Genomic DNA, 13,380 nt, shown 5'->3' on the forward strand with positions numbered 1-13,380 from the left:
TACAGGGGTGTGTAACAATTGGGATGTATTCCCCACCATATGTGGAATATATGGTCACACAAGCAAACACATATGGCAGTACTGTGAATGATACACCTGCTATATGATGAGATGTCTGACAGACATGCAGCAGTATTGGCCGCATTATGTGTACCAACGCTATGTCCGGCAATTTTCCTGCTATATGCACACGGGAGGATGTAAGTGTTATAGGTGTCAAGTGATGTACAGTCGGTAACACCTGACCGCTGTGTAGATTGTATGTCTTCACCGTCAAGTAACAGTAACATAGCATACTGTTTGCACATATAATGGTAGGATGGCATGTGACACACCTGTGAGTCATCCCCGGCAAACATCCATCTACACAGGTGGATCACCACTTTATGTACACACATCCATCCATACCTGATGTACATTCTACTGTGCTGTCAGTATGTCACCATATACAGGTGTCAATGATGGGGCTGCATTGCAACTGCATGTTGTAGTTAGGCATAGATGATGAGTTACTTAAATTAGCTACTGCACATGCATGGTAGCTGCATGCACACTACAGATTGTACATGTGTGCTGGTCCTACATGCCTGTCATGTAGCCATGTGTGTATGCATTGCAATTGGTGGACATGTGTGCTGACCTAGATAACACATGGACTGTTGTATGATATGATGGGTGTCATGGGTAACTAGTACAGAGGGAATGTGTCCTCTGTCAACATTGCTACCTCATGTACTGTTAGCATTCAACAGCCATGGACCCACCTTCAATTTGCATGTGTATGATTGCTGTAGCCACTTGTCTGCATGGAGGACAGCAAAAGCTATGCTATGTACATATGTGTTGTGTGTGCGGTCCATGCACATATCCACTGCATTTACATGTATGACATATCCAAACATGTGTGTTCATTGGTGTACAGTGACAGTCATCTGTCACAGCTATGTAAGACGCAGGGCCCCTGGTATGTGTAGAGCCGACCTGGTTATGTACAGTTTTATCATTACAATGCATAACACATGATGGAATCCTGTCGGTACATGTGTAGTCTGCGCAGTTGCTGTAGACCTATGTACAGTCCACTGGTCATGAGTCACATGGTGTTGTGTTAATGTAAGGCTGTGTATTGCTGGTCCAACGACATGGTGATGTCTGAGGGCTACATTGTAGACTGCAGTGTGTACCTCTGTGATCTGCACCTGAGACATCTGTGATGGCTTCTGAGTGTGTACTAGTCAATACATATGAGTGGCCTTCATGTACGTGGGGACAGTAATACCATACTGTGCCCTTCTGTGTTTAGTATCCGTGTGTATGCAAGATGGCCCTTTGCAACTGCTAAGTGTGTGAGCATGACCAGTACGCAGTTGTGTAGCTGGACACACAGTCCATTCCAAACTGCACCCTTATGTGTTTAGAATCTGTGTGCATGCAAGACGGCCCTTTGCATCTGCTAAGTGTGTGAGCATGCCCAGTACTCTGTTGTGTAGATGGACACACAGTACATTCCAAACTGCGCCCTTCCATGTTTAGAATCCGTGTGCATGTAAGACGGCCTTTTGCAACTGCTAAGTATGTGAGCATGCCCAGTACTCCGTTGTGTAGATGGACACACAGTACATTCCAAACAGACATGTGATACTAAGCGTGTGGGCATGGCCAGTGACACCTTGTGTCGGTGATGGGCCTCTGTGTATGGGCATGGCCATTGACATCCTGTATAGCAATGGTGGTCATCCAGGCAACAGATGTCCATTTTCAATGTCACGATGGATGCCTACATTGAACACACTGGTTGACTGTCTTGAAGGGTGTACTGTCTGTGGCGCGTCCCGTATCTATGTAGTGTTGTTGTAGTGCTCCGTAGATATTTAGTTGCCTCGATCACACCACTGCCGTGTGTTTGTCTACGTCTACCTTGGGACAGTAATATGCTTTCAGACTGCTCACTCTCTATACATTCTCTATCCCTATATACTGTTTCCTGGACTCCACACGTTTGTGTCTGTACCTGTCACATTACACACCTGCCATAGGTTAGGGTTTCCACCTGTCCCACTTTGCGAGGGACAGTCTCTCTTTGGGCAGTTGTGTCCTACAAAATATTTGTAAAATGGCAAATGTCCTGAGATTTTAGGACAAACTTATTTCCTATAGTTTATGTAATAGTTGCATAAAACAGTTATTCTGTATCTGAACCACCTAAATGTTATAAGAAACAGAATAAGTAACTAAAACATTACAAGAATAAGCTTTTATCTAGGCAAAAAAGTGAAGTTCTGATTTTCGTACTGGCCGGGTGTATGTGTCGGCCTGCAGAAATCTGACGTATGTCCCACATTGGTCATTTGAAAAGATGGCAACCCTACCATAGGTACATCTTGGCTACCATAGTGTTAGGTGATTGTATACATGATTGCGTGTTCTACTCCTGGCAGTGGTCGTTTTACCCTTCAGAGCAGGCGCTATTAGTACAGAGTGAATAATGCTGGTTTAATCATCTGTTCTGGATATCATTGACCGTGATCTGCACGATATTCGGGGAAGCTTAGCCCTGTTTCACGCATATCCATATAGTCATATTTAAACAACGCTTACCAGCAGTGGGCAATGCATATTCCTGCTAACGTGTGGTAAACATGATCTGATGACCTGCATCTGACATGCATTACTCATGCCTTTGGGATTACGTTACATCCCTTGCAGGATGTGGGACCGGGAACATGCACGACGGTCACTGCACTTACCACTTGGCCATCTGGGATGTGTACACGTGTTATGGCATTTTGTATGTGGAGTATACTATGGCTGTTACTCCATACTGCACTCACATGGGTAACTCAGTTAGTTTACATAGTGATGAGTCCAGTTAATGGTATGTCCATGTGATGTTTACTGGATGTGCTCTGGCATTGGGTTATGTATATCACAGCGAGCCACACACGATAATGTGCTACACCTTCAAATGACCATAGGTGGAGCATCCTGGGGTGACGAATACCTGTCATGGGTACACTCCATGCCTTGACACAACATCCATGATTACATTATGTGGAGCCCCTCATTAACGCAGCAGGGAATCCGTGCAGAGTGTGAGCAGAACAGTGCTTACACACATGCAATCCCGCAATTGCCTCTGCTCCACTAAGCGACAGTTGGTTACTCGATGTTGTGGCAACAGCAGACACTGTTTGCCTCGTTTGGTGTATGGCCTCTGACAATTGGGCGTGTACCTACCAATGTACCTGGGAACCTATACACACAGCACCAACATATGCTGATAGGTGCATATACTGTTCAGGTGTTGACATTCCGTGTTTCAATAGCTGTTGTGTGTACAATGTTTGAGGGCTGCCTATGTAGGATTTGCACAGTGGGCCACCTATACATTACAATTTACAGGTGGTCGTGTGTGTGTGCCATCCATTTTACTGTGTGTGCTGGTGGAGAGGTGTGTCAGTCCATAGGGGCCTACACTGTCAGAGTATGTGCTATACGTTCCCTCTTTGCCAAGGTGTAGGCACATTGGGCACGCCTCAGTCTGCCTACTGGGGCTGGCACAGTGTGTTCATGGTCTGAATCCCTCTGTTGCTGTGATGGCCTTGGCAATTGCGGTGGGCTATGTGGGCCTTCACCATTTTGTCCCTGCTACGGCTGTTTCCGCAGGATCATATTATGTAGCATGGCACATACTATGAAGATGTGGGCACACGTGCCTGGAGAGTACTGGAAGGCTCCACCAGATGTATCCAAGCAATGAAACCATGATTTCAGCATCCCGAACACACACTCTATGATGATTCTGGTTTGTGCGCGTGCCTCGTTATGGCATTCTTGCATGGGTCTATGTGCATTTCTGATGGCAGTCAGCATCCATGGCTGCAGTGCATAGCCAGCATCCCCCACAAGGTGGCCATGTGGGATGTCCCCCTTGACAAATACCTGATACAGCTGTGAGGCATGCCAGATATGGGAGTCATGGTAGCTTCCAGGGCTGCCAGCATACACATCCATGATAATGCCCTGGGCATTGCACATGACCTGGCAGTTGATGGAGTGGAATCCCTTGTGGTTTATGTAGTGCCTACCATGCTCACCAGGTGGTGACTTGATATGTATGTGCATGCAGTCTATCTCACCCAGTACCTCCGGGTAGTGTGCCATATGGCGGAAGTGACGCATATTGCTGGCCAACTCCTCCTGAGTTCGGGGGAAGTATATATGCTCATTGGCATGTGGTAACATGGCATCCAGGAACTGGTGTAGTACCCTGGATGCTGATGCCTGTGAGATCCCCATTATATATCCAGTTGGCCTTTGAAAGGTACCTGTGGCTAGTATTTGCAAGCTTACACATTCTGTTGTTTCTGGTTCTCAAGGTTGGCCGGCACAGCTCCACTATTTGCTGTAAGATGTCCCTGTCCACCCTGTAATGCTCTACTATCTCCAGATCATGTAGCCCCTGGTAGGTTACCCTTGGTCTGAACACTCTTCTCCTCCTCCGGGGCCTGTGGTGGTTGTCAGCATCATCCTCCACAACACCATCAGTCTCTAACACATGGTGATGAATCACAACTATGGCAGCTCCCAACATGTACATTTTAAAAGTTCCCGTGTGTTTACACCTATGATGCAGTGTTTGGGAATACACAGGTGTGTGTAGAGTGCTTTCACACTTTATACTATTGTCCTGTGAACACCGATGATGTCATAGGGTGTGTATGTACGATCGTAGCTACAGGGTATCTTATGTGTTTTACTACAGGAACTACTATCGTGGTGCCTTTGGTGTTGAATTACATTTGCTTGCCATGGATTACCTCTTGCCCTTTCATTTACATTTCTGCACATTTCAGCTACCATTTTCTGGCATATATCCAGCAGCTTGCTTTCATTTGTACTTTCCTAGACCTGGCTTATCTTGCGTAATGTGTTCTATTGCCGGTCCACTGTAGGTTTGTTTTGCTCTGCTATGACAGTTCTCTTATCTTTGCAATCCAATGCCTTCCCTCCTTTCTTTGCAATCCAATGCCTCCGCTATCCTGTTTTGCAGGCTTCTGCAAGCAGACTTGTCAGCTGCCGTCGATTGACCACCGTTAGTTGATAGGTGTTAATTGCTCAGTTGTACTCCAATTACCCTACTGTGACATTTCCTTCTTTTCTTCCCCTGACCTTCCTGTTCGTGCTATTGTTCGTGGCACGTGCATCCACTTACCGGGTTTTGGGCACATTTTCATCCTCATACACATGCGCTTTCGGGAAACATATGTGCTCTCAGCTAAACAATTCTATACCTACCTCCCCACCCCTGTCCTGTAGCTTTGCTTAGCAATGGCCAGGCCAGATTTGCATTGCTCCAATGTGCTTACAGCTACGGTGGCACACCCCTCTGCTGATGTCATGTATCACCTCTGAGCCACTCCTCGGTGTTATAGCGCTGCACCGTATGGTACATCCTTCATCCGGTGGGACATTTGCAATTCAGTATTACCTGCCTCATTTGCATGGTATTGACTACTAATTCATAGTTACCATGCCGAACACTGTCGCAGACCCTTAGCAACCCTTGCACCTTGGTTGTGGTGTACCATGCATACCATTGCATATTATGGTGAAATCCTGATTTGTATTACATTGCGATTTTATGACATTTGTATATATTTTCTTTGTGTTCCATTTTGCGCACACATGCCCTGCGGTTGTACTGTGCGTTACTGTGGACATGACATTAAATTTATTTTTTTAGGTGTTGTGCATCTTTTCTTATGCCATTGGCTGTGTATTTAGCCATTGGCATATGTTAACTTTGTAATACATGAGTCTGGTCTGCTTCCATAGCTCCGATGTTCTGTTTGGGAAAACGTAAACCGTGTTTTTTGGTTTAAATTTCTGTGGGCTTATGCTACGCCTGCACCACTTCATGAATCACTATATGCCTTCATTTGCATGGTGTGACACTGTGCATGGGGTGATTAGCATACCTAAGACGAGGGCTGCGCAGTTCTGGTGTACGCCGGTAGTGCACGTGGAATTGGATCGTACCTGAATCGCTCGGCGGCCATATTTGGCATTATACCACCTATGCTACGCCTGCGCCTGGCGCAAGCTTCATGAATCCCGGGGCCTGTCTTAATTTAGTCAAAAATTGTAATATATCCCCTGCAAATTTTTTCCCCCTGTCTTGATAAGTGGATACAGTCTTGTCTAAATATGTAGGTTCAAAATTAGATTCACTTTTTAAAATCTGCTATTTAAAGATATTTACCCACCAAAAAGTTAATTTGCACTGACCTGATTCTCCTTTCTATATGCAATTTGTAAAATAAATATGTCCTAACACCTGTACAAGCTATATTTTGTAAGAGGCTTTAAGTTCCATAACAGTCAGTGAATCCTTATAGGTGAGATCATTTGATCCAACAAGAATCAAAACACTCCATACTTCCTAACATTAAGGAATCCCAGGGTCATGCTCACACCCTGCAGTTTTGCTCCTAGCAAGCATAACACTAATTAATGTTCACTGCCCTCTTTGTAAATGTATCAGTCCCTTTAATAATTGTATAGCCAATTACTAGTTTATCATTTCTGAAGGGATCTAAAAATCTCCCACCTTTAATTTACCAATGACTGTTCTTTCAGTTGTTATAAAAGAATAATCTTTATCACCATTAGTCTTACTAAACTCATTGTTTTCACCATCTATTTTATTTACAAGCATACACTTCTCATGTAGTTGTCTTTGTATTTCCACAAACTGAGCCATGTTGTCAACTTCAGTTTCTCCTCTTTTTTCTTACAGTAACATTTTTAATCCTTCCATGTTCAATTTAGATTTCTTCCATTTAGCCTGAACCTTCCCTCTTTTTCTATTGTCTCAGTTAGAACAATGATCTCTGTCTCTGTAGACTGAATGAATTGTGACTGAACAGTTATATTACCTGGAATCCAGGTATTACATATCAAAGTAGTGTCCTTTTGTTTGGTATATTTTTGTTGTCATTATAAACATTAGTCATGTTCTTTTTTCCTAGTTGTTTGTTACAATGTTCTTCCTTTTTCATGTTTTATTTTTTTCTACCTGCTCTGTATTCTTCGATTGCTATATAATTGTACCCTGAACTCCAACAAGTGGAAAAGGAATTATTGTTGTAGTGCAGACAGGTCAATTAACCTATGCTGATTAGCTAACCTAAATTTTGGGTATGTGGTTTTGGCAATGGAACTTAGAATTAATAGAACTGGCTGTCTGGGTTCTGATGTGTACTAGCAGTGGCCTATTTAAGAACTTTATTCCAGGAATGGTGGGAGTAAGGGCTGGTGATGTTAGAGTCCATGTTTGTTTCTAAGAAGAAATTAAATGTAGGTCTTTGAGAAAAAAAAATGAAATATAGGCATACCTGCACAACCAAGATGGACAAACCTGCAACATAACAAAAGAGTAAACTGCATCTGCAAAACAGAGTAGCAACTTCTTTACTGTTAAAACTTATCTGTAGAAGAAAGAGATGGTATCTAAAGGAAATGCTTGCATATTGCATACCTGCAGGGTACTAAGGATAGCTGAGCCCATGAGTCACATAACAATGATGTACACTGTAAGATACTTGTATTGAAAATTACTTTTTAAATGCATATTATTTCATTTTGTTTGTTAGTAATTTCTAAATGACCAATATATTAGCCAAAAATTGTAGATTTACTGGAGCTACATCAAAGATGTTAATAATAAATAACACTAACCTCATAGGTGTGTGACTTTGGGGAGGCCATTGACTGACTTCACTGCATGAATGCATTTAAACCACACACTAAGTATGATTTTATATAATTTCCTCCAGCATGAATGTAATATAGCTCCTCCAAATGGCAGGGTAAGCCAGACCTCTTTGGAGCCAAAGTTCTGACTGGTTAATACTCCAAATGTAGCCTTTAAAAGGAGTGATTGAGGACGGTGGGGCAGTAGAATTTATACTGTTGTGCTGATGGTGTACATTTCTGAGTGCCAAATACATTATTCACTTCAACAATATGTTATCAAGTAAAACACACTGGGTACAATTGCTTGTCTTCAGGGATGACCCAGAAACACACCTCCAGTTAATCAGCTTGTTCAGAAAACAATACTCATATAAGCAATCAAATATGGCAATGCAAAAGTATGCTTATGAGCAGCTCATAGCTTTAACCCATGTTGTAATATAGCTACACCAATCAAATAAGAATAAATGCACAGAAATACAGAATGTGATTTTTTAAGTTAATATTAATAAGTCTAAATAGTCTGTCTAATTCTAAATATTTTAGTAAGTGGGATGTTTTATCTGTTTGTGTGGCCATATATATGTTGTTTCAAAAGAGTATTAAAAATACCATATTGGTAGAAACCTAGTCTGGTAAAACTGCAGACTGTAAAGTTAATATCAGTAAGCATGAGTCCGCTGTCTTTCATCTAATCATGAAACATGAGTTTCCCCTATTTGATTTAATCATGCTTAATGCTGTCTAAACCTTCATGTCAGTAAAAAATATGGTAATGTAGGCCCATGTGTTATCGGTTAAGACTGCATTGATACCAAATGGTGTTTATCCAGGATCTGGTGTGAAGTGTTTTTATGTAACATGAACATTATCTTGAAGTTATAGCTTATAGTCTGCCCTATGAGTTCAGTTTTTGTAGCTTATAATATTCTTGGCATCTGCAGGGTTATGAGGAAATGTATGTCTTATCAACAGAGTGAGAAGGGAAGGTTCTGTGGGATCTTCACTAGTTTTTTCATAATTGCAACAAGGTCCACCAGCTTTTAGTTACAAAGCATTCTTGTGACTGACTTCAATAGTCTTTTAGTAGAAGATTATTCTACAACTTTTTTTTTTTTAATTAACTCCCAAAGAATGATTTTGCTCATAGCAAACCATTTCTCAGCCATTTGATACCTGCATTATCTATATATATATATATTTTAGAGTCTGTAGCAGTGCATAATTTAACATATTCACTGGATTTCTGAAAAATCCAATAACTTTCATTGTCCTATAACATGAATATGTTTGCTTGCATTAAGCATTAGCCATGCTCTATTATTGCTGTCAGGTGTTCAAGAATCCTTAACTAGATCTTTGGCTCTTGCTTAATGTTATAGCAGTATGGCAGTTTTATACTACAGAGTTCCAGTAGGACATAAATAATCTGCCTTAAATGTGTAAGAGTAGAGAATAAAAATGACATATTTCTTTTCGTCATTGTAGGCTGATTATTTAATATTGCATCTAATTTCAATACTAGAGTTTCTCACATTAATGTATTAATATGGTACTTTTTTCCCAATAGGTCAGCCATTTGATAATTCATCTGCATTAAATGCTGCAATTTCAAACAATATTTCCTCAATAGTCTTTGGAAAACGATTTGATTATAAGGATGAAACATTTATTCTACTTTTAAAAAAACTGAGTGATTTCTTCAGGGTTGTTGGACACCGGATGACACAAGTAAGAATTCAAATTTTGAATTATTTTTAAGAAAAATGTCTGCACTTTTATACTTGGTATTATATTAATATGATATGTTAAAGATAAAAACACTCCCGTTCATTTTCCATACATGCTTTTCATTCATTTCAGAGTAATGGGGGGGGGTGGAGCTTATCCTGCAATTAAATGGCCACTAAGCAAGAATCATCCCCAGATGGAATGTTTATTCCATTGCAAGACACACTCATTGACTTCATCACCTATGAAAATGTAACATCACCCACTAAGGAACCTACCAGAATGTCTAGAATGAGGGGATAAAACAATGAAAATCCTGTCAGAAGTCTAAATGGGCTCAAGGCAAATATAGAAGGCAGCACAGCTGTGAATGAAACTGGACTTAAATCACTGTGAGGGAATAAGCTGTACCCTTGTGCTACCCTGACTGCAATACAGTCATCCATTTACTAAAGAGAATGAGTCGATAAATGTTCAATGCCATTTAATAAATGTTATGACATGTGACAAACTGGTATGCACATCCAATACAAAGTAAAAAAAAAAAAGTTTACAAGTAAGGGTCATATAGCATTTGTTAAAAATATCTTTAATATCTGAGTGGCCCTACTGTTTTTTCATCAGAGATTTATGAGGTAAATGTATCTTTTACTATTAATTAAGGGCTATGATATGCAGAAATATAGATAAATTCTAATAAGTGCATGTCAGAAATGTAAAAACAGACTATTTCAGATTTGTTTTGTTAGAAAATTATGTATATCAGAAAATGCTCTTTGAATATTTAGGTATTTATTTAATAAATGCATGTAAGCTAAACAGAATAATGACATTATTTCAGTTTATCTGTTCAGAATGATAGATGTATGGCTGGCCATGGCAGGAATTGCTGGATCCCAGTTTGTCAGACCTAGCCTGAGACACCAATGTTGTTTGTTTCTAGTATCCTTTCAGCAGGAGTGTCAGTCATGGAAACTGTACTGAATATCTGAGAGCTTACCAGTCCCAATTTGGGTTGTGAGGGACTTTGAACTGTGGACCAAGTTTCTGAGGGCTAAATCTACCCTTAGCAATCCACAGTAGGATTGCGGATGTTAGCAGTGCCGTGTTAATGATACAGAAATGGGAAACCATTCACTATGTAAAGAAAACAATGATAATGATAGCAATAGTTGTATGGCCAAACCAGACAGTGTCATAAGGGTCCTAAACTTATTTCTTTTCAAAATATCTCTACAATGGCCACAAAAATATTGAGGGTGGTTCATTAAATACTAAAGGGAGGAAATATCAGGATACTGCAATTAAATAATTATATGGTATATGATAGAGATTTGCCGGTGGTAATCTCCAAAAATTTTATGTATGCGCTTTCGATGAACAAGTAATCCAACTTCTTCAGACATAGCACAACAGTTAAACATTCAGTTTAAAATATTCCAAAAGGAAATGACATCAGCAATGATGTCAGCAGTAAATGACATCAGTAATAATGACATCATAAACAATCCCATACGTATAAAAAAATAAATATGCATAAAAATGTGTATTATGAATAAAGCTATAATATCAAACAATAATAGTTTATATACACCAGTTGTAAAATAATGCATCCCAAACAAAACTTATTCATCTTTAAAGTGTTTTTAACTTTAAAATACACTTCAAAAAGCAATACTCATTGAGACCTGGATAGGCAGAAGCATTAACTTTCAACTGCCAATACAATTCTCTACTTTCTAAAATTAATTGCCATGGGCCACCTCTCTGTTTTTTTGTTACCTGCTCAATAAACATATTCAAAAGAGTGACCCTCATGTTCCATGATATGTCTAGCCAAAGAATTGTTGCCATTATGCCTGCCAATACTGTATTGGTGTTCATAAATTCTCTCCTTAAGATGTCTCTTGGTCTTACCAATATAAAATGGAGCACAGTATTGGAATAAGGCAGTATAGACAACCCCAACACTTTCACAGTTAAATCTGCCTTTCAGATAATGAATGGTGTCAGCAATGCAGAATCTATTTGATACCTTTATAACATGGCAACTTCTACAACACCCACATTTGAACATAGCACATCTGGCACTGTGATAAACATTAGTGTTTTCTAATAAATTCTTCAGATTAAGGCCACATCTGAATATCATACTGGGGCCATCAGACAACCTCTTTCTGACTGAAACATCTTCAGCTAGTAAACACCAGTTCTTAGTGAGTATATTCATTAATCATCCAAAGTCTAACGAATAAGGTGTGCTAAATTTCAGAGTATAATTCACACTGTTGTCAACAGGTGTAGTCATCTCATCAGGGGCATGTATATGAGTGCTGTCAGGGATAATTGATTCTCCATCCAACAAAGGTTTAAACCAGCCAGACTGCCTCTTAACAACTACCTCATCAATAATAGTGCTTAAAAGATCATCAGGGTAGGATCTAGCTGAAAATATCTTTCTCAAATGTCCACAATCCAACAAAAAATCATCATTGAGGGTGACCATTATGGCCGCCCCCACTAACTGCCCCTTAACTACCGGCTTTTTCTGATAAAAGGGGTGGTTACTTTCGAAATGTAAAAAATTATTCAAGTATGTAGTCTTCCTAAAAATTCTGGTTACATATCTTGAATTCACATAGTCCTTAACAAGAAAAATGTCCAAATAGATGGAATCAACACCAAATTCAAAGGTGAAGTTCAAGAAATCACTTAAACTGGAAATTTCTTCCACAACCATCATAGCCTGGTTTTTACCACCTTTAAATGTGATAAAAATGTCATTCAAAAATCTCATGTACCAGACAACATGTTGTTTAAAGCTATCACATTTGAACAAATATTCCTCCTCCCAAAAGGCCATCACACTATTCGCAAAACTCCCTCCACAAGGGGAACCCATCACTACCCCAGATTTTTGCAAATAATAACAATCATTAAAAAAGATGAAGTTATTGGAGAGGACAATGTCAGATAGATACTCAATTAAATCTATCTCATCTCCCGGGGAGCCCTTTTTCAATAAAAACTCCCTGACCCAAGCGATGCCCAAAGTTTGTGGTATCACAGTATACAAATCCCTAACATCTATAATTAGGAAATTGTAGTCAGCTACAAAGGTCAGGGAGTTCAAACATTTCAGGAAATCCCAGGAGTCCCGACATACTTGAGGTACAGTTTTCAAATATTTCTGCAAAAGACTGTCAACATATTTTGCACTGCCATATGTTAAACAATTTCTCCCATTAACAATAGGGTACAATGGTGGATTGACTTCACTTTTGTGGAGCTTAGGAAGTCCAAATATAGTTGGAATGATGGGAGAAAGGGTGTTCAGATAGTTAAAAATACTTATATCTACCCTAGAATCAATGAATAAGTCATTAATATGAGATCTAACACGTTGACATGCCCCATTATACTCATTCAGTGAACATTCAACATAAGCATCAGAATTCAATATATCCAAGATCTTATTAACATAGTCATCTTGATTCATAAAAACAAGACCACCCCCTTATCAGACTTTAAGATCCTAACATCAGCATTTTTAAGTTCATTTAAAGCATAAATCTGATCAGTGGCAGCATTAACATCTGCAAGCATTCGATTATTGCAACATAAAGCATGCCTGATGTCCAACTCACAAACTTCTTCAAACATAGCAGTAGTGCTGTGCAAGACAGGGTTAAATACACTAGGCACACAGAAATTCTGTAGTGCAGACTCATTATTGCCTTATAACAACATTAAATTTAATTTACGAGTGAAGATTTTTAAATCAACTAAGGTACCCACCAAATCAGCTCTTCTAGATGGTATGAATGTAAGTCCCTTAGCTAAAAAGTCAATACGCTGAGGAGAGAGAATATAGGAAAAGAAATTAGA

At 39.8% G+C, this 13,380-nt stretch overlaps 1 protein-coding gene across 2 annotated transcripts in view; it reads left to right on the plus strand.

Annotated features, from left to right (window-relative positions):
- LOC122816774 (cytochrome P450 2K1-like) overlaps positions 1–13,380 on the plus strand; it is a 622,507-nt gene that overhangs the window by 192,992 nt on the left and 416,135 nt on the right. For both annotated transcript variants that reach the window (XM_044089791.1, XM_044089792.1), the window contains exon 4: positions 9,332–9,492. In XM_044089791.1, coding sequence (XP_043945726.1) covers positions 9,332–9,492 — 161 coding nt within the window. The remainder of the gene's footprint in view (positions 1–9,331; positions 9,493–13,380) is intronic.

The sequence above is a fragment of the Protopterus annectens genome, chromosome 12.part0 (genome assembly GCF_019279795.1).
Source record: "Protopterus annectens isolate FY-2018-M chromosome 12.part0, PAN1.0, whole genome shotgun sequence".
Lineage (NCBI taxonomy): Eukaryota > Metazoa > Chordata > Ceratodontiformes > Protopteridae > Protopterus > Protopterus annectens.